Source organism: Falco peregrinus, chromosome 4, assembly GCF_023634155.1.
Source record: "Falco peregrinus isolate bFalPer1 chromosome 4, bFalPer1.pri, whole genome shotgun sequence".
NCBI classification, from domain to species: Eukaryota; Metazoa; Chordata; class Aves; order Falconiformes; family Falconidae; genus Falco; species Falco peregrinus.
The window spans coordinates 42,332,854-42,357,833 of NC_073724.1; the positions used below are offsets into that span (position 1 = coordinate 42,332,854).

The 24,980-nt window shown below is 50.2% G+C and overlaps 1 protein-coding gene across 1 annotated transcript; it reads left to right on the forward strand.

The window, feature by feature from the left end:
- Positions 1-184: 184 nt before the first annotated feature.
- On the forward strand, positions 185-24,383 carry LOC101917543 (cystathionine beta-synthase-like). Its single transcript, XM_013299070.3, has 16 exons — positions 185-196; positions 1,888-2,042; positions 5,926-6,032; positions 8,362-8,496; positions 9,929-10,008; positions 11,257-11,388; positions 12,653-12,722; positions 13,988-14,079; positions 15,191-15,316; positions 16,356-16,440; positions 18,073-18,178; positions 18,776-18,847; positions 20,086-20,220; positions 20,786-20,894; positions 21,632-21,716; positions 24,226-24,383. The coding sequence occupies exons 1-16, from the start codon at positions 185-187 to the stop codon at positions 24,321-24,323; spliced, it is 1,599 nt and encodes a 532-aa protein (XP_013154524.2). The 3' UTR covers positions 24,324-24,383.
- The last annotated feature ends 597 nt before the right edge of the window (positions 24,384-24,980 follow it).

The window sequence follows — 24,980 nt, forward strand, 5'->3', positions numbered from 1 at the left end:
CACTCTGCCGTTGCTAGAATAATGGTGTGGTGTATTTTTGTGTTTCAGGGAGCAAACCGCAGCCCCATCCTCCCGGCTAGTGGGGAAAGCACCAGGGAAGCACGGCGCTGATCTCAGGTAGTCCTGCCGCGCTGCTTCAGAGAAGCTCCCAACGAGTGGGTGAAACGAACAAGCAAGCAGGAGGATGGCAGAAATGGTAATTAAGGTTGCCATTGGGCTCACATGTTGAGCCACAAATTAATTAGATTATCAGGACCCAGCCATAACAGTGTGCTGGCTGCTTGCCTGGCCGCTGTGAGTCAGCTGGGGCAGTCTGGGGAGGTGGAGCGGTGGCTGTATGGCCTGGGATGAAGGTGGTGCTCTGCAGACACGTCGGCCGCCGCTATCTGTGCTGCGCATGTCGGCTCCAGCCTCCTCCGGTCATCGGTCATCGGCCTGGATTCCCACCCCGGGGCAGTAGCTAGAGTGGGCTTCCCACATCCCCTGCCCTTCTGCAGGCAGCCCTCTGCATTTGTGTCACTGGTTTGGTTCTGTCAAATTTCAAAATTATGTCTTTGAACTTAAATGTAGAAGGACGGTCCAACACCGTGCCCTTGAGAATTTCTAGTACGGTAACGTTAATGAGAGCATTACACTTGCTGTAATTGCAGAACACACCACTGCAGTAGTGCAGGAAGGTAGGGCAGGCTATGCTACAACAAGCAGGTTAACATCAACTTTCTTCACCAACCAAAGACAGACACAGGTCTCCAACCACGACTCTACTTAGCTGCAAGGTCCCTTTAATTCCACAAAGTCCAAATTGAAGCAAATTAATTCTGTGAACAAGCCAGAAAGGAAACTTCCATTTACCAAAATCATGTGTCTTTTGTCCATGCAGCTGGTTTCCTTGGTGCCAAAGGGTGGCTGGTGAATTGCAGAGAGGGTGACACCAAAGCTCCATGTAACCCTCGTTTCTGCTGTTGGTCAGTAGCAGATGCCAAGAAGAGACTATAAAACCAGACTCCTCTTTTTCTCTGTATATGCACCAGCAATACAGAGAAACCAGCTCAGCACATTGCCATGTTCACAGAGCATAGGTACCATTAGGGCCAGTGTGTTTGAAAGCCACTAATGAACTCAACCATTGAAGACCTGTTTAACCCTTTTCTGGTTCCACTTTTTCCTGCTCTGCTCCTATAGTTGTTCCTGATAATTTCATTTTGCCATACTATTTGATGCTGAGATACAAAGTGTGTGTCAGTCACCTTTGCCAGATCCCCCAGGATTTACAGCCCGCTCTCACCACCAGCCATCTATCTGTCTCATTTCCAGTCTGATGAATTTTCCTCTATTTAAGCTGTTTTACTGTGGAACTTGCTCTGTACCTCTGAGCACCTTTGCTGCCTTTCCCTGATGTTTTGTTTTTATCATTTTTTTTTTCATTTTTAATACACTTGAATGCCAGAGTAGAGGTATCCTCTGGCCCTTTAAGGCCCACTACCACTGTACAAATATTCTCAACTTATTGCTGGGCAGACTCATCTGCAGTTTCTTCACTGCTAGGGTGGAAAATACTGCTCTTGACCAAACAATTAAATACAGCGCACCAAATTTTCTAGTGGAGGGGATGCTTCAATGTACATTAGAGCAGGGGAAGATTTACCAGAGGTGGTGGCCAGATGATGGTTTACCATGTACGTGGTCTAGCGTACCACTCTGAAAGAGCAATTTTATGCTCTTTCTGTTAGAACAGAATTTTTGACATGCTGGTAGGGGTGCCCCATGCAGGCTGGCTGCCCTGCTTTCACACACAAACGTCCTTTCTTGCCTTTGACAATCATTGCCCAGATGCCTGCCTGCCCGCTTTTCCTACCAGGAGGCTGAGTCTCTGTTTCCACGACACAGGAGCTGACCAAGACGTGCCTGCTTGTGAATGGCAGTTGTGTGGGAAGTCAGGAAAGCAAAGCTGACAGCACATGGATTCTTCCCAACTTGCCCAGTAAGTGCACGTGGACAGCTGCAACGCCTGCCACCAAGTCTCCACACTCCTGTATGCCCTTGTAAGTAATTCTTTCATGCTGGTTATTTCAGAGTGCAGACAGCTCGGTGTCTTTTTCTGAAGATGAGGGACTATTGTTACATACAGGATGGTTACGACCAGAAGTCAGTAGTTAGACAATACGTTATGTTAATGATGGTTTATCTTCCAGAAGGCAACACTCATCTAGTATCTCCTTTCCAGGAAGAACTTTCTCACTCCCTTTAATCTTGCAGAAAGATGTAGCTGGCTCAAGACTCAGCTCTGTGTTTTCCAGCACAGATTTATAAGCATCTGCTAGTTTGGGGCATCTTGTTTTAGAAGAATTAAGGTGAACATGTTTCAGAGGTACAGTTCAACGAGGGACTTGTACACTTCTGCAAAAGGGACTCCATGAGATGTGGTGCTGCACAGCAGAAGTGAAGGCACTCCCAACAGCTAGGCACTCGCAGAGATGCAGCAATGGCTCTCCTGCCTGTAGCGGAATGCTTGCGTACATCCCAGAGTTGTTGCACCCATCCCATTGTACAGCACAGTCAGTGAGAGCCGTGCGGTCACCAGTCGAAGGGCTGCAGCTTGGCTGCCTTTGTTCATTCAAGCAGTTGGAAGCTGTGCGTAAGGACATTTCAAAGTACTAACAACGTCTTTACCAATGGGTAAGAGACCTTAATGAAAAGAGATTACCAGTGCCTGGGCTTTTAAATAAGCAGAAAATGGCTCACACAGAGGTTGGCCCCTCTCTATAAGCTGCCCAAGAGCTCAGTGCAAAGCGAAGTGGTTGCTGCGAGTGGTTCCTGTCCTCACAGCCATGGGTGTCCTCCCAGGGTGAGGTAAGCTGCTAAAGTTCCCAGACTAGACTCAACAGGAGGTGCTTTAACGGCCCAGCAAACCAGACCCAGGCAAGCTATTAAAGGTGAGGCTGTCCTATAAATATCAGGGGAACTGAGGCCAAGCCCAGGCTGTGCCAAAGATGTAAAATGTGAACTCAGCTTGGCATGTGAGGCAGTGGAACCCACAGGAGGTGCAGCACTGCTCTGCGTGGACGCCTGCTAACCAGGAGTGGCTGAGGGAGCTTCAGATGGCATGCCAGGCAGGACATGGCCAGAGCACAGCCACCAGCTGGCATGTGTGAAGCCCAGAACTGCCTCTGGGCCTGACCCATGAAGGAAGGAGGAGTGGTCTCCACAGCCTCAGAGCTGATCCAGCAAATGTGCATCCAGGTGTCCACCCAGTGCAATCCCTGCAGCGAGCGCCCAAGAAGAGGGTCAGCTCTATTCAGTCAAACTGTTCCGGGTTTTTTCTCAGTTATTGCTGAGCAGGTTACTATTGGTTTTTAGCAGTTTAGCATCAGGGTGCCACAGGGCAGCAAGGCAGAGCAAGTGCCAGGACCCATCCTACCCTGCAGCCAGATGGGCAGCTGAGGGGGGCATTGGGGCAGCCCCAGACCTGGGCACAAGGCAGCTCCCTGGCGAGGGGGTCTGGCTGAAGGGGCCTATGCAACATCGCTGGGACTGGGATTGAAACATAACGCACTGTACAGCAGTGAAGAAAGTACACTGGGAAACATCACAGAGTTTCTCTGACTTTGCAGCAGTGCATGGAAGGGCTTGTTGGTTTCCTTGTTCTGGGTAAACCACAGTTGGCAGCCAACGAAGCAAAAATCTCTGGACTTTCTGAGATTCTCATGTGAAACCTTGATTGGGTTTTGGGGGTAGAAGCAGAGGATGGGGGCAGAGGGAGAAAACAAGGTGTTATTTTAATTAAGAATATTAACTATTTAAATCTTTCCAAAGATACAGAGGTAGACTAGTTCTGATATCCCTTGAGCCAATTGTGACCCACCATAACCTCAGCAAGAATCACTTGGTTTGCAAGGACTGGTTTTCCCCTGGACATCTTACAGAATAACATACCATGAGTAAAAACAGGAATCCTGGAGAGCAAACATCCTTGTCTACTGCCATCTTGAACTGACACCAGCAGCTGTAGGACTAGAGTGTCCCCACCACATCCTTTAGGAGCACCAAAGGCATTTTGCACAAAACCTTGTATTCCCCACAGACCTGCTGCCCTCAGGCACAGGCACCAGCTGGGGATGGAGGCTGACCATATTACTATTGTTTTTGTAGTAAAATATGGTAGTGATTAGGTAAGGAATTTGATAGGAACTGCAGAAAATTTGCCCCAGAGTGAGAGAAAGGCTCTTCTTTTTAGGGGATGCTAGCTGGTAGCAATGCAAAAGAGCAGTCTGGTTTCTGGTTCCCACCTTTGCCCTCCCAGCAAGGCTCGTCCCAGCATTCAGGGCAGCACAGGCTGCCTCACCCTTCCCCTTGCCAGGGTCCACCGCTGCAGACCCCGGGGCTGCGCAGCACCTCACCACACCACATCATGCCCTGCTGAGGTTCAAAGGGCATGGTAGCATCTCATTTACCACAATTATGAGCTGCAGGTAAATAAATGGCCTTGCTTGCTTCTCCTGAGCTGACTTTCTGCAATCTAGATGTAATATGCAGGTTGCTCACTTGAAAGCCAGGCTCTAGTTAAATGCCTCAGCTGCAGCTGCAGCCTCCTTGTGCCATGGCTCAGCCCCACTGAAATCCCTGGGCATTTTGGTGGCTTTTAGAGCAGATGGAAAATGGCTGCAGCTGTGCAGAAAGCTCATTCATTGAGTTATTGCCTCACATTTACCAGCACTCAACAGAGCTTGTGGTGTGCACGGTAACACTTCCCAGGGAGGGAGAGGGAACAGCATGCGTATAAAGCTCCATCATTTCTGAGCTTGAGATGTAAGGAGGCTGGCTGCTTTTGGTAGTAAAGACCTACACTAAACCACTATCCCTGTACCCTTGCAAAGCAACAAGTGTTTATATCATGCTTGCAAAACCCAGGGGGAGGTGTGTGTGTGTCTCTCTCTCTAAGTAAATCAGTGTGTCATCACTGTACCATATGAACTTTCTGTCAGCAGACAGCCATCTGCCTGGCTGTGGTAGCAGACAAGGATAACTTGGGTTCAAGGTTCGAAGGATGATAGTAAGTGAGAGCTGTGCAAAGGAGAGCTGAGTATTGAGGGAGTGTGGCTTTGTCACCCCACTCAGAGAGAGACATGCTGGCTGTCAATGCAAGGCATTTGTGGCCCCAATAAACATAACCCTTATCGATCTTTTCCTTCTGTCTTCTAAAAAGTTCAAGGACATGAGTTCCCTGGCTGCATGGCCAGATGCGTTTGCTTGTGTGTTGGATGAGCAAGTCTTTTTCATTCTGGTTGCAATTTCTGTGACTTGGTTCTTGGCTTCTGCCAGAGTCTGCCAGAGACTAGCAAAACCAGGAGGCTGAATTGCACTGATCCAAGACCTCAGTTTAATTATTTGCAAAAAAACCTCCAGAGTCCTCTGTGGCTTGAGCTTTTCTGATTGCTTGGAGCCATCCTTGCAAGTGTGAGAATCTTGGCCAGGCAAGCAGCGGTTGGCCCAGAGATAGCTGAAAATGTGAAAAGTGGAGGTGGTGCTGGGTAGGACAGAGGAAAGAGGAGGAGCCTTGTGTTGTGCACGGCCTTCTGGTTTTCTCACCCACTACATAACATCCCGAGGCTTGTCAGTTCTTCTCACTTCACTCAGTTACAGGCCTTGCCTAGGGTCTTGGAGAACAAGATATTTCAGAACAGCCCTGAAAATTAATTACATTATTTTTTATGCAAAAGAATTAATAAGTCATTGTAAGAGTGATAGAAAACCATAACTAGCTCCTGGTGCTGTTAATTGTTCATAGGGAGTTTTTCTCTTGGAGTTGGGGTGTCTCTTGGTGGCCTTTCTAAAGTTGCTGAAACCTCACTCATTTTATCTTGGTCCGTTTTGCACAACAGTTGCTTTGATGTGACTTTGTCTTTTTTTCCCCTTGCATTATTTCAGGCCAGAAGAAACGAAGATCTTGCCCAACATCCTGAAGAAAATTGGCTGCACCCCAATGGTCCGAGTCAACAAGATTGGGAAGTCCTATGGGCTCAAGTGTGAGCTCTGTGAGTGTCCCCTTTCCACCAGGTTTTTCCATACCATGAGGTGAGGGTGAGGGGCGGTGTTGGAGGGGAGCTTCAGAAGAGGCTTTGTGGAGAGCAATCACAGATGGGGAGGGCCAGATGTAGCCCATGCTGAATGCTCCCACTCATTGGGTTACACGACAGTCATTTGTCAGGCCAAACAGGTGGTTTCAAGCTGCAATGAGCAGGGGGCTAATGGTAGTGGAGGCATCTCTCCTCCCAGATAACTGCAGCATAAACTCAGAGCAGAGCTGGGCTAAATTTAGGGATGGGTGATGAGCAGGGATGCTGCAGCACCCGTGGTAGCATGTGGCATGCACAGGAGAGACTGGCCCAGTCTTCCCGAAACATGGTGTCTGGGACAGGGCAAAGAGGATGGCAGGACCCTTCCCAAAGCCTGCCCGGGCAGAGGGAGCAGTTCAGGCTGCAGGAGGGACACACCACCGTGGCCCCTAGATGCCAGGCAGAGCTCCCACATGAGGGGACTCTGCTCTGCCGTGGCATCGTCTCTGCCAGGTCAGCTGGAGCTGGCCCAGGGACTGCTGTCTGCTGCACCACTGTCCCGGGGGGAACAGACAACTTCCCTTGAGGACCTTCCCAAAACACAGCCCCGGTTAGAGCAGCGAGGGTTGCAGACAGCTGGGTTTATTAAAGACATGTGTGTTGGGCCCTGGTGCTAAAAAGCCAGGCCAAGGCGCTGGCTGCAGGGCCAGGTTTTCCAGCAGGACCCAAGTCCTCCTCCAAGGGAGTGTTAGCGCAGCGTTAGTGCTGTCTTGTGTAAGGGCTGGGTTTAGCCTGGTTCCCCACAGACACGAGGATGACAAGATGAAGCTGCCTCTGTGCATATGGACTTTTCAGTCTCCTTTCCTATAACTTTTAACCCTATTAATTAATTTCAGCCAAAATAGGCAGGAAGATGGGTGTCTCAGAGGCAGTAAGATTCACGAGTGTCGCATAGCTGGGTAGGGAGGAGGGACTTGGTGGTCCTGTTTGGCAGCTGGGGATCCACACGGCAGCCAGCCTCCCCCGGGCGCTTCAACCAGATCCCTTTGTGGGATCTGGGATCTTTGGGCCCCTAACCCTGCAACCTCTTGCATTGCACCGCTTCTCACTTCCCTGAACGAGACCTCGGGGGACCGTAGGGGACAGTGGAACAGAGGTGGCAGAAGCAGGAGGACAGGTCTGCAATGTCTGGTCCACCTCTGAAGCAGGCTGTCCCTTGGAGGATGTCTTGCTGGGGCAGGCACCTTAGGGGCATGGGAGGGTTTGGTGCAAACAGCTGCGGGGAAGCCGAAGAGACCCTGTTTGCTGGGATCGTGTCTCCCTCCCCTGGTGCAGGAGGGGAAGGAGAGCAGGGCAGGCAGCAGCTGCAGGGCCCTCTGAGCTGCAGATCAGCACAGAGCCTCTTACCAAGCAAATATTCAAACGCTTGCAGCGCTGCTGCATCAAGGAAGCAGTTGCGGTTAGATGTGATTACTTTCTAATCTCTTTGCCTCCAGGGATCTCTGTGTAGCTGAAGTTTTGGCACTTCCCATTACAGAATGTAATGATGAGCACAAGATTTTTTTCCCTGTTCTGGCTGCTCATGTACTGGGTTGATTTCTCAGCTTCAAGTAGCTGTCTTTGCTAGAATTAAGCGACAGACACCCTGAAACTAGTAATTTCTCCCTATTGCCCATAAAACAGAGCTCAGTACTGTCAGTTCAGGTGTAGCTGCTCATCAAAACCTTGGTAAGAGGAGTCCTGCCCCGGGTGTTAGCAGTGTGGAGGGCCTGGTTAGGAGCCGAGGTGTGCCTTGCAGTTTTTCTTTATGGCACCCCACCCAGGACTACAGATCATCCCTACAGAAGGGCACCTCTTTAGCTACCTACCAATAACTGCCATGCCCCAGGAAAGGCTGAGACCTTGCTGTTAACCTGACAGTGCCTTGCTCAGAGAAGAGTCCTCAAAGCAGGGCAGCAAGGTGTATCATACCGGTGTGGGACCTTCCACCTAGCAATCACTGTATGTCCAGTTGATTTTAAACCCACCCGGGATTTACCAGGCCTGCCCGCTGCCTCCAGGGTGCTGCAGGTAGACGAAACATGGGGGAAAGATGGACTATGGGCAGGTATGATGATGGGTAATACCATGACGAGTGGTGGCACCCTGTAAGCAGATGGTGAATGGGCTGCCCTGAAACAAAGGACCATCCTGCAGGGCAGGAATGTGTGTCCTCAAATAACTGCAGCAACGGCTGGGGGGAGCAAGGAGCTGATGCTCCCCCGGGGTGCAGCTCGTCCCTGACAGAGGTTCCCCTTTTAATTTCCAGTGGCAAAATGTGAGTACTTCAATGCGGGGGGCAGTGTGAAGGACCGCATCAGCCTGAGGATGGTGGAAGATGCAGAGAGAGCTGGGATTATAAAACCAGGAGACACACTGATTGAACCCACTTCAGGGAATACAGGTGGGAAGTACAGGGATGCTCTCTCTGCCTGGGTACTGGGCAGGGTGGCATTTCTGAGGGGCTGCAGGAGGGGCAGGGATTCAAAGAGCTCTTGCACTTGGAATTACAAGGCCAGCTTGGGGCCCTGCAGCTCTGGCTCCATCCTCCCTTTGGCTCCCCTCATAGTGGCCATGGGCATCCTGGGGTGCTGAAGTGCCTCATTGCTGAAATTCCCAAGGGTCTGCAAGGGTCCCATGCCTGCACAGGCATGCCCAGCAGGTTACCTTGTGGCAAGACAAACAGCTTCAGCTGGAGGAGCTGGTGCAACCCCAGGTGTTTTCAGGCTGGAAAGCTCTTGACTATTCAGAGGTTCCCAGAGACAGTTTCCCTGACAGGCTAGAAGATAAATAATCTATTTTTTTTCCTTGTCATCCTGCTCAAGCACTAGACAATGTATGTCTAGTATGGGGTGTGAGATGAGGAGGGACAACAGAGAAGCCTCCCCCCCTGTTTTGCAGCCTGCACAGGACCACGGAAGCAAGTTTCCACGTCTGTTTGCTGCTCCCTTCACCAGCGCCCCTGCCCCAGCAGGGATGTGTGCATAGCATGATTTCCTGCAAAAAGGCCCATCGGAGGCTGTCAAGGCACTCTGGATGGAGTTGAGGCCGTGTCCCTCGCTGTGCTCCCTGCCTCCCCCCCACTAGTCATGAAGAACAGGACTCATCTCTAGGAATTTTGCTCCTTACTGGCTTGTTGCTGCAGGAACTCCAAAGACAGCCCCTCTTGCCCTGGCCACCCCCACCCCCACCTCCCCCAGACACTGGAGCGAGGGGACCTGTGTGCCCCCAGGGCTGTTCCCCAGGTGGCTTGTGCTGGCTCCCTGCCCACCCGGGGCAGCTGGGCAGCACCACGCTCCCTACAGCCACTTGAGGGGACACGCTGCTCCAGCCTCACCTTCCCTGTCTAGCTGGGGAGCAGCTGGCTCCATCCATCATCCCCAGTGAAACTGGAGCAGAGGTCCCCTTCGCTTGCTCACCACAGGGTGACATGTGCAGCTTCGTGTGTACATCCCCCCAGCTGCGAGCATTTGAGGGGGAGGGGAAGGCACTCCTGAGCAAAATCACCTCTCTCCTGTTTTGGAAAACAAAGGAAGAGGTCTGAGCCTCAGTGAGGGGAAGAAAGCACTCCCCAGCCTTGCCATTTGCTCTGTGCCACGCTAACAGACTCCTGCAAGCAAGAGGGAAACTTCAGCTTGGCTCGCCTGTTAGTGCATCCTCCCACGCTCTTGGCACATCCCAAGAGGCTTGCGGAGGATACCCTCACCTATAGCTCATCGGTGAACATTTCTAGGTTATGTTCGCTGGCAGGAGAGTGGAATGTAGGAAACAACCCACGTCGGCTGGCCTTGCCAAATGCTGTTGTCAACCAATTCCCTTTCCTCCTCACCGCCTAGGAATCGGGCTGGCACTGGTAGCTGCAGTGAAAGGTTACCGCTGCATCATTGTCTTGCCGGAGAAAATGAGCATGGAGAAGGTCAGTGCTCTGTACGGTATTGCCCCACAGCCGGGGAACATCTCCTTCCTTGTCTCTCTCTGACTTTCCCTTTCTAGAGATGGAGTGCCCCCTCCTTTAAAGGGTAATGAGCCTTGCCAAGCACACAGACATAGCTTTGCAGTTGTTCAGAAGACTTCCTCTTGATGAAAAAAAGCACACTGTGATGGCCTGGCTGATCATCTAGCGTCAGCAGTGCAGCTGGGCTCACATGTTAGCCAAACATGGTGCACGGGTGCAGAGAAATGGAGCAATACCTGCTGTCTGTGAGGGCAAGGGCTGGATGGAGCAGAGAGGAGGCAGGCAGGTGCCAGGGCTCAGCTGCTGGTCCTGCTAACTTCCCCTCTGACATTTCACATGTCATTTGGTGTCTCTGTGTCTCTGCAGTTGTCTTTAACCTGGAGACACTTATAGTTGTCTGAGCCGCTTTCTTGAGATGGTGGAGTCAAGTCGCTTGCACGACAGCTGATGACCAGATGAAACTGCTATCCTGGAGATGGCAGAAATCTCCACCTTGGGGAGCCAGAAGCCTCACAAGCTGTTCAGCTGAACTCATGCCAGTAAAGCCAGACCTGGACCCTGACTTGGCTCAGAGCTGAGCCCTTCTCCAAAGCTCCACCCTCATTTCAATCTAAATCTCACTTAAGCTCAGTCTGGATCAGATGCCACCTCCAGCTGCCATGGGCTTCATCTCCAGGCACCCCAACACTCACCCACCCTTCTCTTTTGACCCTCTCTCCCCCTGACAGCCGCATCTCCCAGCAGATTAATACTCTGGGGATGATTTGCAGTTGCTCCTTCCCTGTGCTTGGTGAGGGGAGAGAAGGGACATAGGGCAAAGACAGCTTTAAGACCTCCTCCTTGCACGCAGGGGCTCAGACCATAGCACACAGGAGATGCTGCTCTTCCCTACAGTCCCCTGTGCCCCTTTCTCCGTGCACCAAGGAGCAGCACAGTGTTAACCTCTGCTGTGTCCCCAGCCTGCCCTCTGAGTAGGACAGGGCATGTGGCCAGGTTTGAGTCTGTGTGTCAGCTTCAGGCAGGAGGCCCTGGGTGCCAGGACAATGTCAGAGATAGTATAACTGAGAATCAGACATTGTATCTCCAATGCCAAATGTCTCCTGCATGCAAAGCTCCTCTGGCATCTGACGCTGCCTTGTGCCTGCAGGTTTGGATTACCATCTCTGTGTGGGATTGGTTGTGTTACATCTACTTTCTTCCCTCCCAAAGGTCGATATTCTGAAGGCGCTGGGTGTTGAAATTGTGAGGACCCCATGCACTCGTTTTGATGCCCCAGAGTCTAACATTCGTGTTGCCTGGAAGCTGAAAAGTGAAATCCCAAACTCTCACATCCTGGACCAGGTAAAATGCCAATCCTCCACTGACTCTCTTTCCAAACACAGTTTGTGGCATGTGCTCCGAGTGAATCTTTGGGGGCTTTGTTTAAACTGGAGACGGAGACAGGTTTTGTCAGTGTTTTATGATGTTTGAAACTTAAGCACTCTTCTGTCAGGCACGGAGTGGCAGAAACAAAATAAGGGTCACTTCCAAACCCGTAATGTTTCTGCCAAAGCTGGATGTGGGTGAGGCTGGGTTTTCTTGCACAATTCAAAACTCAAATTGCTTCAGATTTAACTTTGACCTGAAAAAAAATCATTTTTTTTATGCCTGGCTAGCAACCTCTGTCCTGCCTCACAAACAAGCCTTATTCTGTAAAAGGCAAACACTGCTGTTTCACACCAGTGGTTCTTGCAGCACCGGGTCTTGTGCAGGAGGGCACCTCCTCCCTGGGTCTCACCCTGCTGCAGGAAGGCATCCCCATGGCAGGTAGGCAGCCCCGGTAGTGCAGAAAAGTCAGTGAAGTTCCTTCCTTTTAAGAAAAAGGGAGCTCAGTGTCTGAATATGCTTTTCAGAAGCAGCCTGGTCTATGGGTGTGAATATGGGGCTGCACACATTTCAGTGCTGTGCTTGTGTACCTTCTGTGGTAAATCCCTCTGCACAGGTAGGACAACTGCTCTGGCCCACAGTTCCCAGCCACCTGACTTGCTGCACTGCCAGCTACAAATGCCCCTAAGGGACAAAGCAGCTCTCAAAAATGGGAATAGATAGGATACTTGAAAAAAGTTTTCTAATACGGCTTTTGAGAAGGGATTTTTTTTGGTTTTGGGAGTATTGTGAGGTGGTGTTTTCAACTTTTCCAATGCGACAGTAAAGGTCAAAATGCTTCTAGCTAAGCAATAGCTAAAATACCAAGTAGCTTTCTTCCCTCTGGCAGCTAGGGCTTTAACAAAATAACCACATCCCACAAAACCTGGCAATGCAGCGTATGGGACAGCCGCACCATTCTCATACTGAATTGATACCAAGTGACAGGTAGCAAGTGTTTGTGGGCACATTTAATCTTCCAGTGTGGTCAAATCCCAAATGTCCTTGGAAATCTGTCTCGAAGTGACAACCAGGAGGAATACCTGTGACCTGGCCTGGCTGGGTTGCGGTCCACCCCTTGCCAGCGAGAGGAGGGGGAAGTTGCATGCTTTGGGTAAAGCTCATCGGGAGCTATTGCTAGTTTGGTATTTGTCCTATGCTTCACACAGTAACTCATGCTGTTCTCTGTTGAAATAAACAGTACCGAAATGCAAGCAACCCCCTGGCTCATTACGACACCACAGCTGAGGAGATCCTGGAGCAGTGTGAAGGTACTGTCTGCGCTGTTGCTTCTACGTGCTGAGGATGTGCAGAGGGCTACAGCTCTCTCTCAGAGGCTCATTGGACATCATTTATTGACCTAAATGTCTAGAAAAACAGCCAAAAAGGCTTCTGTAGGTGAAGGTACCCTTAATAATGTTGACACGCGGAGTGTTACAACCTCTCATAATCCACTCCAGACACACCTGAGCCTGCAGGGCTTCCCTGCTATAGCCTCCCATTTCAAAAGCCTGAGGGAGGACACCAGAGGCTTAACAAATTCAGTTTCTACCCAAGGAGGAAGAATGAGGTCTCTTGGTGGCTACAACATCTCTGCAGCCTGTCAGCTGAGAACACAAGATTGCCCAAGAGACCTCACGGGGGAATATAAATCCATCAGGGCCTGGCAGGCTGTGTCTGATCCAGCACACTCATTTGCAAATCAGAATAGACTGAAACTTCACAGACTAATGACATTTGATGTGATGGCTGGGGGAGGATAAAGGACTATCCCAGTCCACGTCTGTGCTGATAGAAGTGAAATCTGTTGCCAGTACTGAGAGCACTGCAAAATGTAAACAAGACTTGGGGGTTTTAACTGGAGAACAGTTATCATAACACTAAAGCAGTCGGGTAGCAACAGGAGCAAAAGAGTCCCAGTGTTCCCTCCACTAGTGTGTTTAGACTTGCTCCTACTGGCTGCCAGCTGTGAATTACAAGTCCCCTTTTCCCAATGCAGTTGCAGCATAAGGCTCTGAAGGCCTGACTGATTCTGTTCCTACCAGTCCTAAATCAGTATAATTTTGTTGCTGCCAGTGGGGCTACATCTGACCGGCACAGGTGCCGGGGCAGAGCTCTGCCATCTCTCCACTGTGAATGTTAACACTAGCTGAAAACTCGTGCCTGTTAATAGGTGCTGCTATTCACATGTGTGTTCGCTTTAGTGTGGCGTGGTTCGAAAAGGCTGGAAGTGCTGAGATACTCCCTCCCCCTTACGCCAGTAGATGCTAAAGATGTGAAAATCATGGACACCAGTGGAAGATTTGCAGGCCATCTTCAGCCCTCTGTGCTGAGGCAGGATTAACTGTGGTCAGATCCTGCAAGCTTATCTGAGCTTCTCCGCAGGACCATGCTTTGGCCGCTAGCAGAACCTCTGCCTGTCCTTCCTGCACATGGGGTTCTAGCGGCTGAGGGACACGGGGGCCCTGAATAAAGGGGAGACTGTGCTGGAGGCCATGCCGGGTCCCTGCAAGCTTCTCTCTTCCCTGACCTGCAGGCAAGGTCCACATGGTGGTGATTGGTTCTGGCACAGGAGGCACTGTCACTGGCGTGGCCAGGAAGCTGAAGGAGAAATGCCCAGAATGCAAGGTAAGCTGGGAGGCAGGGCTGCCCACTGGGAGCCATGGTCCCCCTGGGTTCTCCTGCCTGTGCTTTTGATCAATCCTAACCCCATGGCTCACCTGAGCTAGCAGTTGTTGTCTCCACCTATTTGTTTTTTCACAGCAAGCTTGGCTTTTGTTGGAAGCAATTTGGTGTTACGCTCAGCTTGACCTAGATCCATCTGAGCTCCTTAGAAGTCAAAGGCTCCACAGCCCCATTAACGATCCCACCTGCCTGGTGGTCTTTGCTGATATCCACTGCAGAAGTGGCTGGCCCAGGTGACAGCATTACTGCTCCCAGTTAATCCACCTGCTGAAAGTTTCCACTCTGGCAGCTCTGAAGGGAAGAGTGCAGACTGTGCAAGTGCTCCTCATCTGCTGTCGCAAGAACCTCCATGCTTCATGGTTGACACCAGTCATAGATGCTCATTCTGCAGAGCTTGTGCTTCGAGGCAGACTGGAGACTTGACAGTTACCACTTCTCTGGTGTAGCCAGTGTGCGAGTGATCCCTGATCCACCAAACACAAATCGAGATGGTGTGGACCTGGGCATTGGATTACCTCACTGACTGCTGAAGCTTTGTCTGGGGCAGTTTCACCACCCCTTCTTAAGCTGTGTGCTGAGGGAAGCAATCTCAGCCCAGACATAAAGTTATAAGCAACCAGGGAGGTGTCACTGTCAGCCAGCAGAACTAGATTCAAAAGTTTGCCTGTAGCCACCAGTTTCCACAGGTTTGAGCTAGCTGGCTGGCTTTGCACTGGAGCGGATTAAGGAGCACTCACGCTGTCCTAAGGGCTGAGGTTTGGAAGTAGCAGATGACAAAGAGGCACGGACAAACACCTTGAGAGTGATAACATTTTAAGCCACCGGTCACTTCTTCGGCAGCTGAGCACTACCTAGGATCTATCTGAAAAACCAATGGGGAGCTGTACCCTTTTATCCTGGAAGCTCTCCATACTGCCAGTGGATAGGAATATCAATGAGTATCACGGGAAGAAAAACATTGGTGATAAGGGTGTGGGTAATTTTTGCTTTGACTTGTATATTTGACTATTTCTGAACTCCCTTTGTGGTTTAACAAAAATTCCTTCCATCAAAGATCATCGGTGTAGATCCCGATGGCTCCATCGTCGCTCTGCCCAGTGAGATGAATAGGACAAACACCACAACCATCGAAGTGGAGGGCATTGGGCATGACTTCATCCCTACTGTCCTCGACAGATCAGTAAGTAGCTGTGTGGTGAGTGGCCTCTCTCTCATCTTTAGCTTCGCATACAGCCTACTCCCAGGTTCAGAGGTACCAGCTCTGGCACCCGGCTGTGGCCCAGCCCTAAGGCTACTTGTAAACCTTGCTAGTGCAGAATAAGCTTGTTGGAGGGGGGGGACTGGGACACTGGCAGTAAAGCATCTCTCCGAGTAGATCTGGGTATGGCTGATCTAAAAGGAGAAGGCAAATACAGGGGCAAGCGAGGAGTATGTCAGAGTACCAGCCTCCTCAGCTCAGCCTCACCAACGCTCGGAGCGCACCTTTTTCACTGTGCTAACGCAGAAGACAGAAGCGGTCAGTGCTGAGGCTGCTCTTCATCACGCTAGCATTTCCCAAGCCTTCGCTGCCGCAGGCACCACATGCACACAATAGAAACCTTGTGCCATTTATGGGCTGGAAGACAAGATGCAAGCTGCATAAGACAATGAACCTCATACCACTTCTTGACAAATTTCTTCTCATTGTATCACTTGCCACCAGGCACAGAGCTTTAAAGCCCTAATTCAAGCTGCCTGTTTCCCCTGGCCTCATTGTTAGAAAGGTTCCCCACAATCTCAGACCCCAGACTCATTTTGCTTTCAGATGTTAACTGCACCTCTGCTGTTGGCATGTGGCTTTAGAGCTGTGGCCTGTAATAACCCCACACTCTTTCTGTAGTTGGATCTGATTTTGTCTAGCAAAATCTTGACCATTGGTGTAGCTTAGCCCGGAACATCATGAACACCATTCCCTCTCCTCATCCTGACTCTGGACCTGCCAGACATCCCTAACTCTCCAAGGAAAGAGCGCTGGCTGGAAAAGCTAGAGTGGGTGCCTGCAAGCAAGGAGACATCCTCCAGACCAAGGATGCCCTGACAAATATATTTGCTTTCAACAAGTGTGGAAAGCAGCTCAAAGCTGCCAGATGTGATAGGCGTCAGCACCACAGCATGCCTCAGAGGGTCGGGACAGCCTGAAATAACATCGCCAAGAACCTACCTTCCTGCTTTCTCTTCAGGTGGTTGATCAGTGGTATAAATGCAATGACAGAGACTCGTTCCTCATGTCTCGCAGGCTGATCAGAGAGGAGGGATTGTTGTGTGGTAAGTACCAATGACAACAGTTGCTTCTCTTAAACTTTCTGAACCTCATCTTTTTGGGATCAAAACACTTCAGGGTAGGTGCTCTCTGCATTTTGTGTCTGCTAAGTTAACAGGGCTGGGTAGCCGAACCTCAGGCTGGTGTGTAGGTCACTGTAGACTTCAGAGGTGTGGCAGTAGACGTGTGGTCTGGGATCTGACTCATCGGCCACAATAATTATAGAAGCAATAACTCTCCTCTTACTGGAGCACTTTTGCACATGGAACTGGATCTTCAGGCCGAAGACCTCTTCTTGGCAGTGTAGTGTTACACAGGCTAAAGAGAGGATTAATGGGACTCACGGCAGGACGGGTGGGCTAAAACTGTCATTCTGCTAACAACACTGTGAAGCTATACTCTGTTGTTAAACGGTTGCCACACTAGAAGTGCCAGGTTTGGACCAGGAAGGTTTGAAAGTCAAGAAAGTGTAAGGTGTTCTTACTGGGTATTTCTCCCTGTGACAACAAGCTGTAAGTGATCCCACCAACTTTCCAAAATGAACAGGTGCCCTCAGACAAGCCCTGCCTGTACCCTAAGAACCTCTATAGAGCATCAGCACTTTTTCAGCCTTCCCTGCCACCAGGCAGATAGCTATAGGTTTGCATCCAGGACCAGACAGACAATATGTAGGCTTGTGGTTACAGCTGATAAAAGTCCTGAGCACTCACATCGAAGGAGTTTTGAAAAAGATCTGGTCATTTGTAATGAAATGCTTAAACATTGGTTTAACCTCGCAGGCACAGCGTCACTGTGTTTCAACAGAAACCACTTGCTGAACTCAACTATGATTCGTGAATAGCTTCATGTTCCCTGAACTGCATTTTTCAGGGCCTTTCCTCATTTGTTTGAAAAATGTGACCTGGTGCTAATTAACCTGCTGTAAAATACGTGCTGCCTTGAATGCAGTGTGTAATTGGCACACAGATAGTGGAATGTGTTTGACTTCCAGTACTCAAACTACTGGTGGAAGAATTGCCTCTGTAAAGCAGGGACCTGCTTTCCCTACGTGCAGCAAACCACATGCGTGCACACAGACACAGGGAGTGTTTAAGTCTTCGCATCACGTTGGCCTGGTATTCCAAGCATGAATGTAATGTTTATGTTTTTTTCAGTCTTTACAATGCATTTAAAGCCAATCTTTTATTGTCAAATATGTCAGCCAGAAGCTCCAGGTTTGGCATGGTCTTCTCCTCACCCAGAGGAAGGGTGCGGCATGGGCAGCAGTGGTATGAATGTCCCTGTATTGAATGGCACTTAGCCAGTCTGCAGAGCCACCACAAGAAGTGGTTCATGAAGTTCATAAGGTCACTCTTAGGCCGCCTCAAAGGCCTGTCACCAAGAGCCACCATATGAGCACGTCCCTTCAGTCCCTGCATCTTCCTGACCCTAAAGCCTACAAGGCAGAGGAGCTGATTGTCCTCCCTCTCCCAGTGTCTTGAGCTGCCCTGGTGTACAAGGTGCCACCTCTGCTACAGCTTTGCCTGGGCACCCCTGTGCCGTTAGCCAGGGCAGCACTGTGCCCCACACGTCAGGACCGTGGCCCTACACCCTGGGCAGCCCCAACGCTTTTCTATCTCTTCTTCGTATCCACCCAGGTGGCAGCTCGGGCAGTGCCATGTCGGTCGCCGTGCGGGCTGCCAAGGACCTGAAGGAAGGTCAGCGTTGTGTCGTCATCCTGCCCGACTCTGTCAGGAACTACATGTGAGTTTCTCGCTTCCTCGCCTGCTTTCCAGCATCATGACGGGAGCTCCCATAGCCCTCCCCCTCACTCTCTGCATATGGCCTGGGTCGGGGCCATGGGGTCTTTTAGTGGCATGAGCTTAGCACTGCTGAGCCCAGGTGATGTGGGCTGCTGGAGAACCACCCTGATAATTCTGGTACCATGGTGCCCAGACTGAGCCCAGAGCTGGGAGCCTCCCTTGAGCAGCTTACAAGAATAAATAAAAAAAAAAAACCAAAACAAAAGGGAGAAATCTCATACCGCTATGGCAAACATCAAGGGCTGGGTGTTGGGACACTTGGGTTTTATTTCCTCTTGTCACTGACTTGCTGCACGGAGCAGGAATCAGTCAAGCTACAGTTTTTGAACTTGCATGCCTAAAATTAGGAAGGCAAATAGCTGGCATGCTTCTAAGAGTTACTGAGCACCCGCAGCTCCCATTGACCTTAAAAGGGGCTAAGAGCAGCCAGCTGCAAAAATCATGGGAGCCCCAGGGCAGTGCTGTGGTCTAGTACATGAAACAAAGCACGACTTCTTCTGGAAGGCTCACAGACTCGCTCTTTGTTGGTGATTTCTAGGTCCAAATTTTTGAATGATAAGTGGATGACAAAAAATGGTTTCCTGAATGACGTCCAGGAGCACAAGCCTTGGTAAGACAACTTCCACTGGTATAAACTGTGCTAAGGGGATCAGCTTTCTGCGTCTGGAAATTATTATCTTCAAAGGAAAGTATGATCTTTTAGTATTTAGAAAAAACACCATTAAGTCCAGATTCCTCTGGGGAGGCTGCAATAGCAGCTCCTCTCTTTTGAGTGGTTAGGTATCTCCGTTCTCCAATCAAAGTCTATAAAGGACAAGTCTCCATCCTAAAGTTGCCAGTCTGCTCCCACATAGCAGTTACTGTCCAGGCCACCTAAACCCTGCAGAGAAGAACAGATAAGGTGGACACCTAGCTCCACTCACAACCTCCTCTCTCTACTCCACAGCTGATGTGCAAAGGAACATCAGGACAGTGGGGAGATGGGTCCCTCATGTAGCAAACACCCATTCAAACAGGTCTGGAGGTCTTTCCAGGGACAGGGAACAGTAGATTTTCATTTTCCAGAGCTGCGGGCCAGGAAAGATGACCAACTCAGCTATCTTTTGGATGCCATGGGAAGAGTCCCTTCAAGGCAGGGAAACTGCTGATGCCAGTTGACACGTGGCTGGGCAAATGCCAGTTGTTTAGAAAGCACCTAGTCTCACCTTAAAGACAGCATTTATTACTGATGTCACTGGTCCTTTGGGTTAATATAACCAATGGTTATTCCAAAATATTTCCTAAAAACTTCATTTCCAAGGCCTCTTGTTCCCAGCTAGAATTGCTCTTGGCCCTTCCAGCCTGTAGCGTTGCCCTGCCTTTTCTGCAAGGACGAAGGGCTGAGATGAGTTGGGAATTGCCCATCGTCCCCAGCAAACAAGCATAGCTTGTCCCTCATAAGTCACATGAGCATCTCTGCCAGGCCGTTTCCTGGAGAGGCTGCAAATGCTGCATTTTGAGAAGCAAGGATGCAAACCAAAGAGGCAGAACTGGTAGGCCGCCCCACTCACAGGCTTGCAAAATGAAGCCCTCAGCAACTTGCTTGGATTCAGGACAGCTCAGCACCTTGCCAGCTTCTGGCCTCAGTCCCACTGCTGGAGTTGCATGAACACTGGGTGTAGGGAAAGAGCTTGGCTGCAACAAGACCTGGCCATGATGGACTTGTAGCATTACTGCTTTGGGGACAGGAGTGGGGTGAGCTTTGCAGGCAGGCGGAATATCTCTGCGTGGTTGATCTCATCCCTCCTGGCCTTGCCTCCCTGAGCACGGCAAGTTAACAGCTTAGTGCTGACATTTGTCTTTCAACAGGTGGTGGAACATCAAGGTGCAGAAACTGAATCTCTCAGCCCCTCTCATTCTCCTCCCAGAAGTCAGCTGTCAAAAGGCAATCGAGATCCTCCAGGAGAAGGGATATGACCAAGCTCCTGTTGTTGCTGAATCAGGGTAACTATTTTTACTCATTACAGAGATGGCCATTCACATAGACAAAGCAGCTATGATGAAGCTAAAGAGAAAGTCCCGTTTACTGATCCATTAACAGGGCTCTTGCATTGGAATCTGCAACGCATATTTTTAAGATATCATCTGCTTCCTTGTGAATATTCATTAAGAAAACTCCCTGTAAATGAGCTAGTTAAAGTGAAAGACAAATCCAGTGCCCATCAGACTCAGCAGAGGTTGGATCAGTGCACAGGCAAGAGGAGGTCAGAGGAAAGGTGAAGCCTGGGTGGGAAACCCATACAAATAAGCAGCTGGAGACCCCACAACTTTTCTTTCTCCCGGCTGCTGAGCCCTGGACTACAATGCCAGACTTTAACTACTGTCAAACCAACAGTTTGGTCAGGACAATGATCTTCCTGTCCTGCTCAGATGAGGAGAAATCTGGTGCCTCCTGCTGATGGCAGCAGCAATTTAGTCACTGACTTCAAGGGGAGCAGTTCAGCCCCTACATAAAGCATGTGCCCTAGCTTAGGTCTGACCTTTTGGAAAACTCCCTGTTCCCTTACAGACTTATTTTGGGAATGGTGACCCTCAGCAACACCCTCACCTCAGTGCTGGCTGGAAACGCACAGTTCTCAGACCCTGTTACGAAGGTCATCTATGACCAGTTCTCAAAGGTACCACTAAGGCTGTGGCTGGTGACAACCACTGTCCAGGGATGGGGAGAGGGGGAGAGGTGCACCACCACCCTGAGGTGTGACAACAGCTGGGAGAAGAGGTCAATGAAAAGACAGAGGTGAAGGGAGAGAGAGGTGGGAAGGTGATGGTGACGTCATGGAAATGAGAATAAGGACAGGCACCTGCAAAAATGCTGCTGAGCCTGTGGCGTTCAGAGGTGGGAGTTTTCCTGCCAGGAGCAAAGTGTGTGACCGTCCACTCCCAATCTTACATTGCCAGAGGATTTCATCCAGCTGGGGAACCGACACCCTCTGAAATCAGAGCCCAGCCATTGCCAGTGCTCAGCAGGGCTGGGGCAACAGGCATGGACTGCCAGGACACTGAGCAGGTCCTGTGGGCGCGCAGGGGAGGGGTGCCTGTCCAGAGATGGAGTGAGGTAAATGAATGGTGTTTTAGGGGAGCTGGAGCCATCACCTCCTGTTGGCCCCTGGAGGCCCTTTGGGCTGGAGGCAGACAGTGCTGTATTTCAGCTACAGCAAAGCTGGGTTTTCAGGCTGCCTGCATCCCCTCCCATCTCTCCAGAAATAGCACGGATGAGTGAGGCACACCTGATCATGGTCCAGTCGGGTGCCACTCTGCCCGCTCGCTGCTACAGTCAGAGGCAGGAGTCAGGCTTCGCACCACTGTCCTCTAAATGTGAAGTGAAACATAAAATCTCTCTTTTTATCCTGTTTAGATTGGCCTGGAGGACAGCCTTGGAAAGCTTTCCTGCATCCTGGAGAATGATCATTTTGCTATCGTTGTACACGAGCAAATGCAGTGTAGGTATCTGCAGAAGCACTGTACAGGCTTTGTACGAATGTTTGAGAGTGGAAAGGGAAATTCTCAAACTGAGCTTGACAGGTATCAGTGCAGCTGCTCCACACGCGCAGCCCCTGAGCCTTTGCAGGAAGGATTTCTGCCCCGTGGCCCTGCAAAGCCCAGGAACTGCTGGCTTTTCACCCGCTTCCTTTCCTGACACCACAGGGATGAGGGGAGAGGGAGGAAGCCTTAGCCCCAGGAGCCGGGGACCAGCACACTTCTGGATGTGTGTCCTGCAGGAGTACTTCCCAGATCATGGCCATGGGATCTGTGCTGTCCCCCCATGCAGGGGTGATGCTGAAGCACCCATCAGCTCCATCCCTTCCCCTCACCTTATAGTTTCCCGTGGAAACCCACCTTTGGGGATGGGAATGTTTTCATTGTGGGAATTCATCTCGTCCCCTCTGACAGCCAAGGTGGACTGGAAGCAGCTTGGGGTGCAGTTCCTTTGCTGTGCAGCTGTAGGCTCAGGCCTCCAATACTTGTTTAATCTCTTGACTTTGAATTCAAATCAGTGCCTTGCTGGTTGTGGGCAACAGAGGAAACAAGGGGGAAGTTTGGGACCTTCATAGACTTAGTATCCCAAGGGCAAGGTCGAAAGGAGCATTTGGGCACATTACATCATGCCTAGGTGGAATTAAGGCATGAAAATGTAAGGGAACAGACAACACAGTCTTTATCTGACTGCTTAAAGACCTGCTGTGCATGCCCAGAGGCTGCGCCATCTCCTCTGAATGCCCGTATTCCCACCCGCCACCCCTGGAGGTGCAGCCAAGAGCTGTCCTTATGCCTGTGTGCCCCAAGGGGTCTGGGTAAATTGATATGCTAAGGGATCTTTCCTGCTGGGTGCTATCAGACACCTACCCTGGAGGCCCAGGGTAAGTTGAGAAAGCTGAGAACAAATGTGTGGGATCCTAAGCAAGCCTTGTGGCAGGGGCATGAGTCGGGAGGCACAATGCTCACTGATGCACGCAGCATGGGGCATCTGTGTTTGAGCCTTACCTGGACCCCGACTGGGTATATGAATGCTCTGCCAATTCGGGAGCACCGTTAGGCTAGTCCAATAAAGCAGCCGTACCAGCAGCTTTGACTTATTCTCAAACCACTGTACGGCCACCCCCTCCTCTGTGAAGCAAACCGACCCAATAGAGTCACAGTCACATGCCGTAGGACCGCATTAGCATGAGGGTTGCTGACACATCCATGGCAGCAGGGATCACGCCTTGTTGCTCCTCTGACCAAAACAGGTATGGTGGCAGACACTGTTCTGCAAATCTGACCTAACACACCTTTCCAGTACCATTATACTGTAGAACTTCTAGAGGTACAAATTTGGCCTTATCTTGAGGGAGTTGCTTTGTTTAAGATGTTAGCAACACTAAAAAAAAAAGCAGTCAGAAGACCCATGCTTAGTTCTTCTAAATTAGAGCTGAAGGGTGTAATTATACTGATTGTATGGGATTATGCATTGAACATGCAAAGCATTCCTATGGTAAGCAGCATACAATATTGCGCTGTATTGACTGCCATCAAAGGGCTGCCTGCTGAACTCGGGGTGTCTGAAATCCACCGTGTGTAAACAGCCCAGCCCCTCTGCTTGTATCTCCGTGGCCTGCTGCCCTGAAGCTCCATCAACTCTAAAGCTGGCTTGCAAGCCCAGCCACGTTCCCACAAAATGTCGCAGACAAAAGTCTGTCATTCAAAACTGCCTTTGATGTCCATTTCCAATTGTCTTACAAAAATAATGCTAGGCAGAATTCCCTTTCTCAGCCATGCTGCCATAAAATAATGAAAATCTGTTTTGTGTCACATTTCAATATAAAATAAATAGGAGGCTCAAATTAAATGATACCCACCAAAAACTATCAGCCAGCTGTATGCAGTGCTTCTTGCTCTGTTGTTCACACAACACTCATTTTCTTTTCCAGAGCTGCTGTCTTAACACTGTCACAGTTACCCACTTATTTGTAGTTTTCTTCCCATACCTCTGGAGCTTGCATTTTATCTCGTGTTTGGACTCTGGTGGCTAGTTTTACTTTTATTTAAGAAAACATTTATCAGATAGTTAAAGCAATTGTTGCAATGCTGTTTTATTAATGATGGTGTAGGATAAGAACAGAGTAGAAAGGGTCTCGCTGCTGCTCTTAAAGAGTCTCATTAGTTTGGCCTGAAAAATTTTGTGGTGATAGAAGCAGGACTGGAACAGAGATTTGATGAAAACAACTGGGAAATTAAGTTTCCTGCTCTGGTAAATGTGCAATTTTTGCAGCTAAAACCTCCCTTATGTGATCCCAGCAACACACCCAAGGCTGCATCAGTCATTTCTGTTGAGGCAGAGTGGAGCCAGCTGCTGTCCCCGTTAAGGTTTTCTTTTAATAAACCAACAGCAACCTCTGCACAGCTGGTGGGGGGTGGTGTGTGTATTCTTTTTTTTTCCCCCCACTAAACTGGCATTTTCTGTGCTTACAGTCAATGGAAATGGCAGTTCCTTCATGAAGCAGATGGTGTTTGGTGTGGTCACAGCGATGGACCTCCTCAACTTTGTCAGCAGAAATGACAAGAAGTAGCGCAGTAGCTTGGCTGCACCCACCTCCCCCCACCCCCCGGCACAGGCAGCTGCCCCCAGCTCCAGCCCCCCGGCCCAGGGCACCTTCTGGGCTCATCCAGCTGATAGTTTCTCAAAATGACTAGGTGAAAATTGTAATGTAATAACCATTTGTCTGCTATATGCCACCCAGAATATCACTAAAGAGAAGATAACTAAAGAAATTGCGTTTAATAGCCATATGTGGTTATGTGGAGCTTCCCAGGGCTGGAGAGGGAGAGAGAGAGAGAGAGTGTGTGTGTGTGTGTGTGTGAGAGAGAGAGAGAGAGAGAGAGAGAGAGAGAGAGAGAGAGAGAGTGTGTCTGTGTGTCTGCGTGTGTCTGTGTCTGTGTCTCTCTGTGTGTGTCTGTGTGTGTGCATGCGTGGGGGGGGATGTTATTGCTCAGATTTTAGCAGGGGCAGGGTTGGTGTGCTTGCTAGCAGTAGTTCCTACGCACTGCTGGTGTTGCAGGTGCCATGAGCCTCTCTGGTCCCACCAGGGCCAGAGCCTGACTCTGCCCTGAGAGAAGCAGGGCAAGGGACAAGCTACGTCACAGCTGCACGTGCCTGCCCCAGTTCACCCCTCATTTACACACGGTGGGTTTTGGAGGCCCCAAGTTCAGGAGACCCTCCTCCTCAC

What these genes read in the sequence shown, in the direction of transcription:
- LOC101917543 (XM_013299070.3), top strand. An exon ending in AGAAATGCCCAGAATGCAAG is followed by an intron (nt 14,080 to 15,190) that starts GTAAGCTGGGAG and finishes CTTCCATCAAAG; the next exon opens with ATCATCGGTGTAGATCCCGA. An exon ending in GTCCAGGAGCACAAGCCTTG is followed by an intron (nt 18,848 to 20,085) that starts GTAAGACAACTT and finishes GTCTTTCAACAG; the next exon opens with GTGGTGGAACATCAAGGTGC.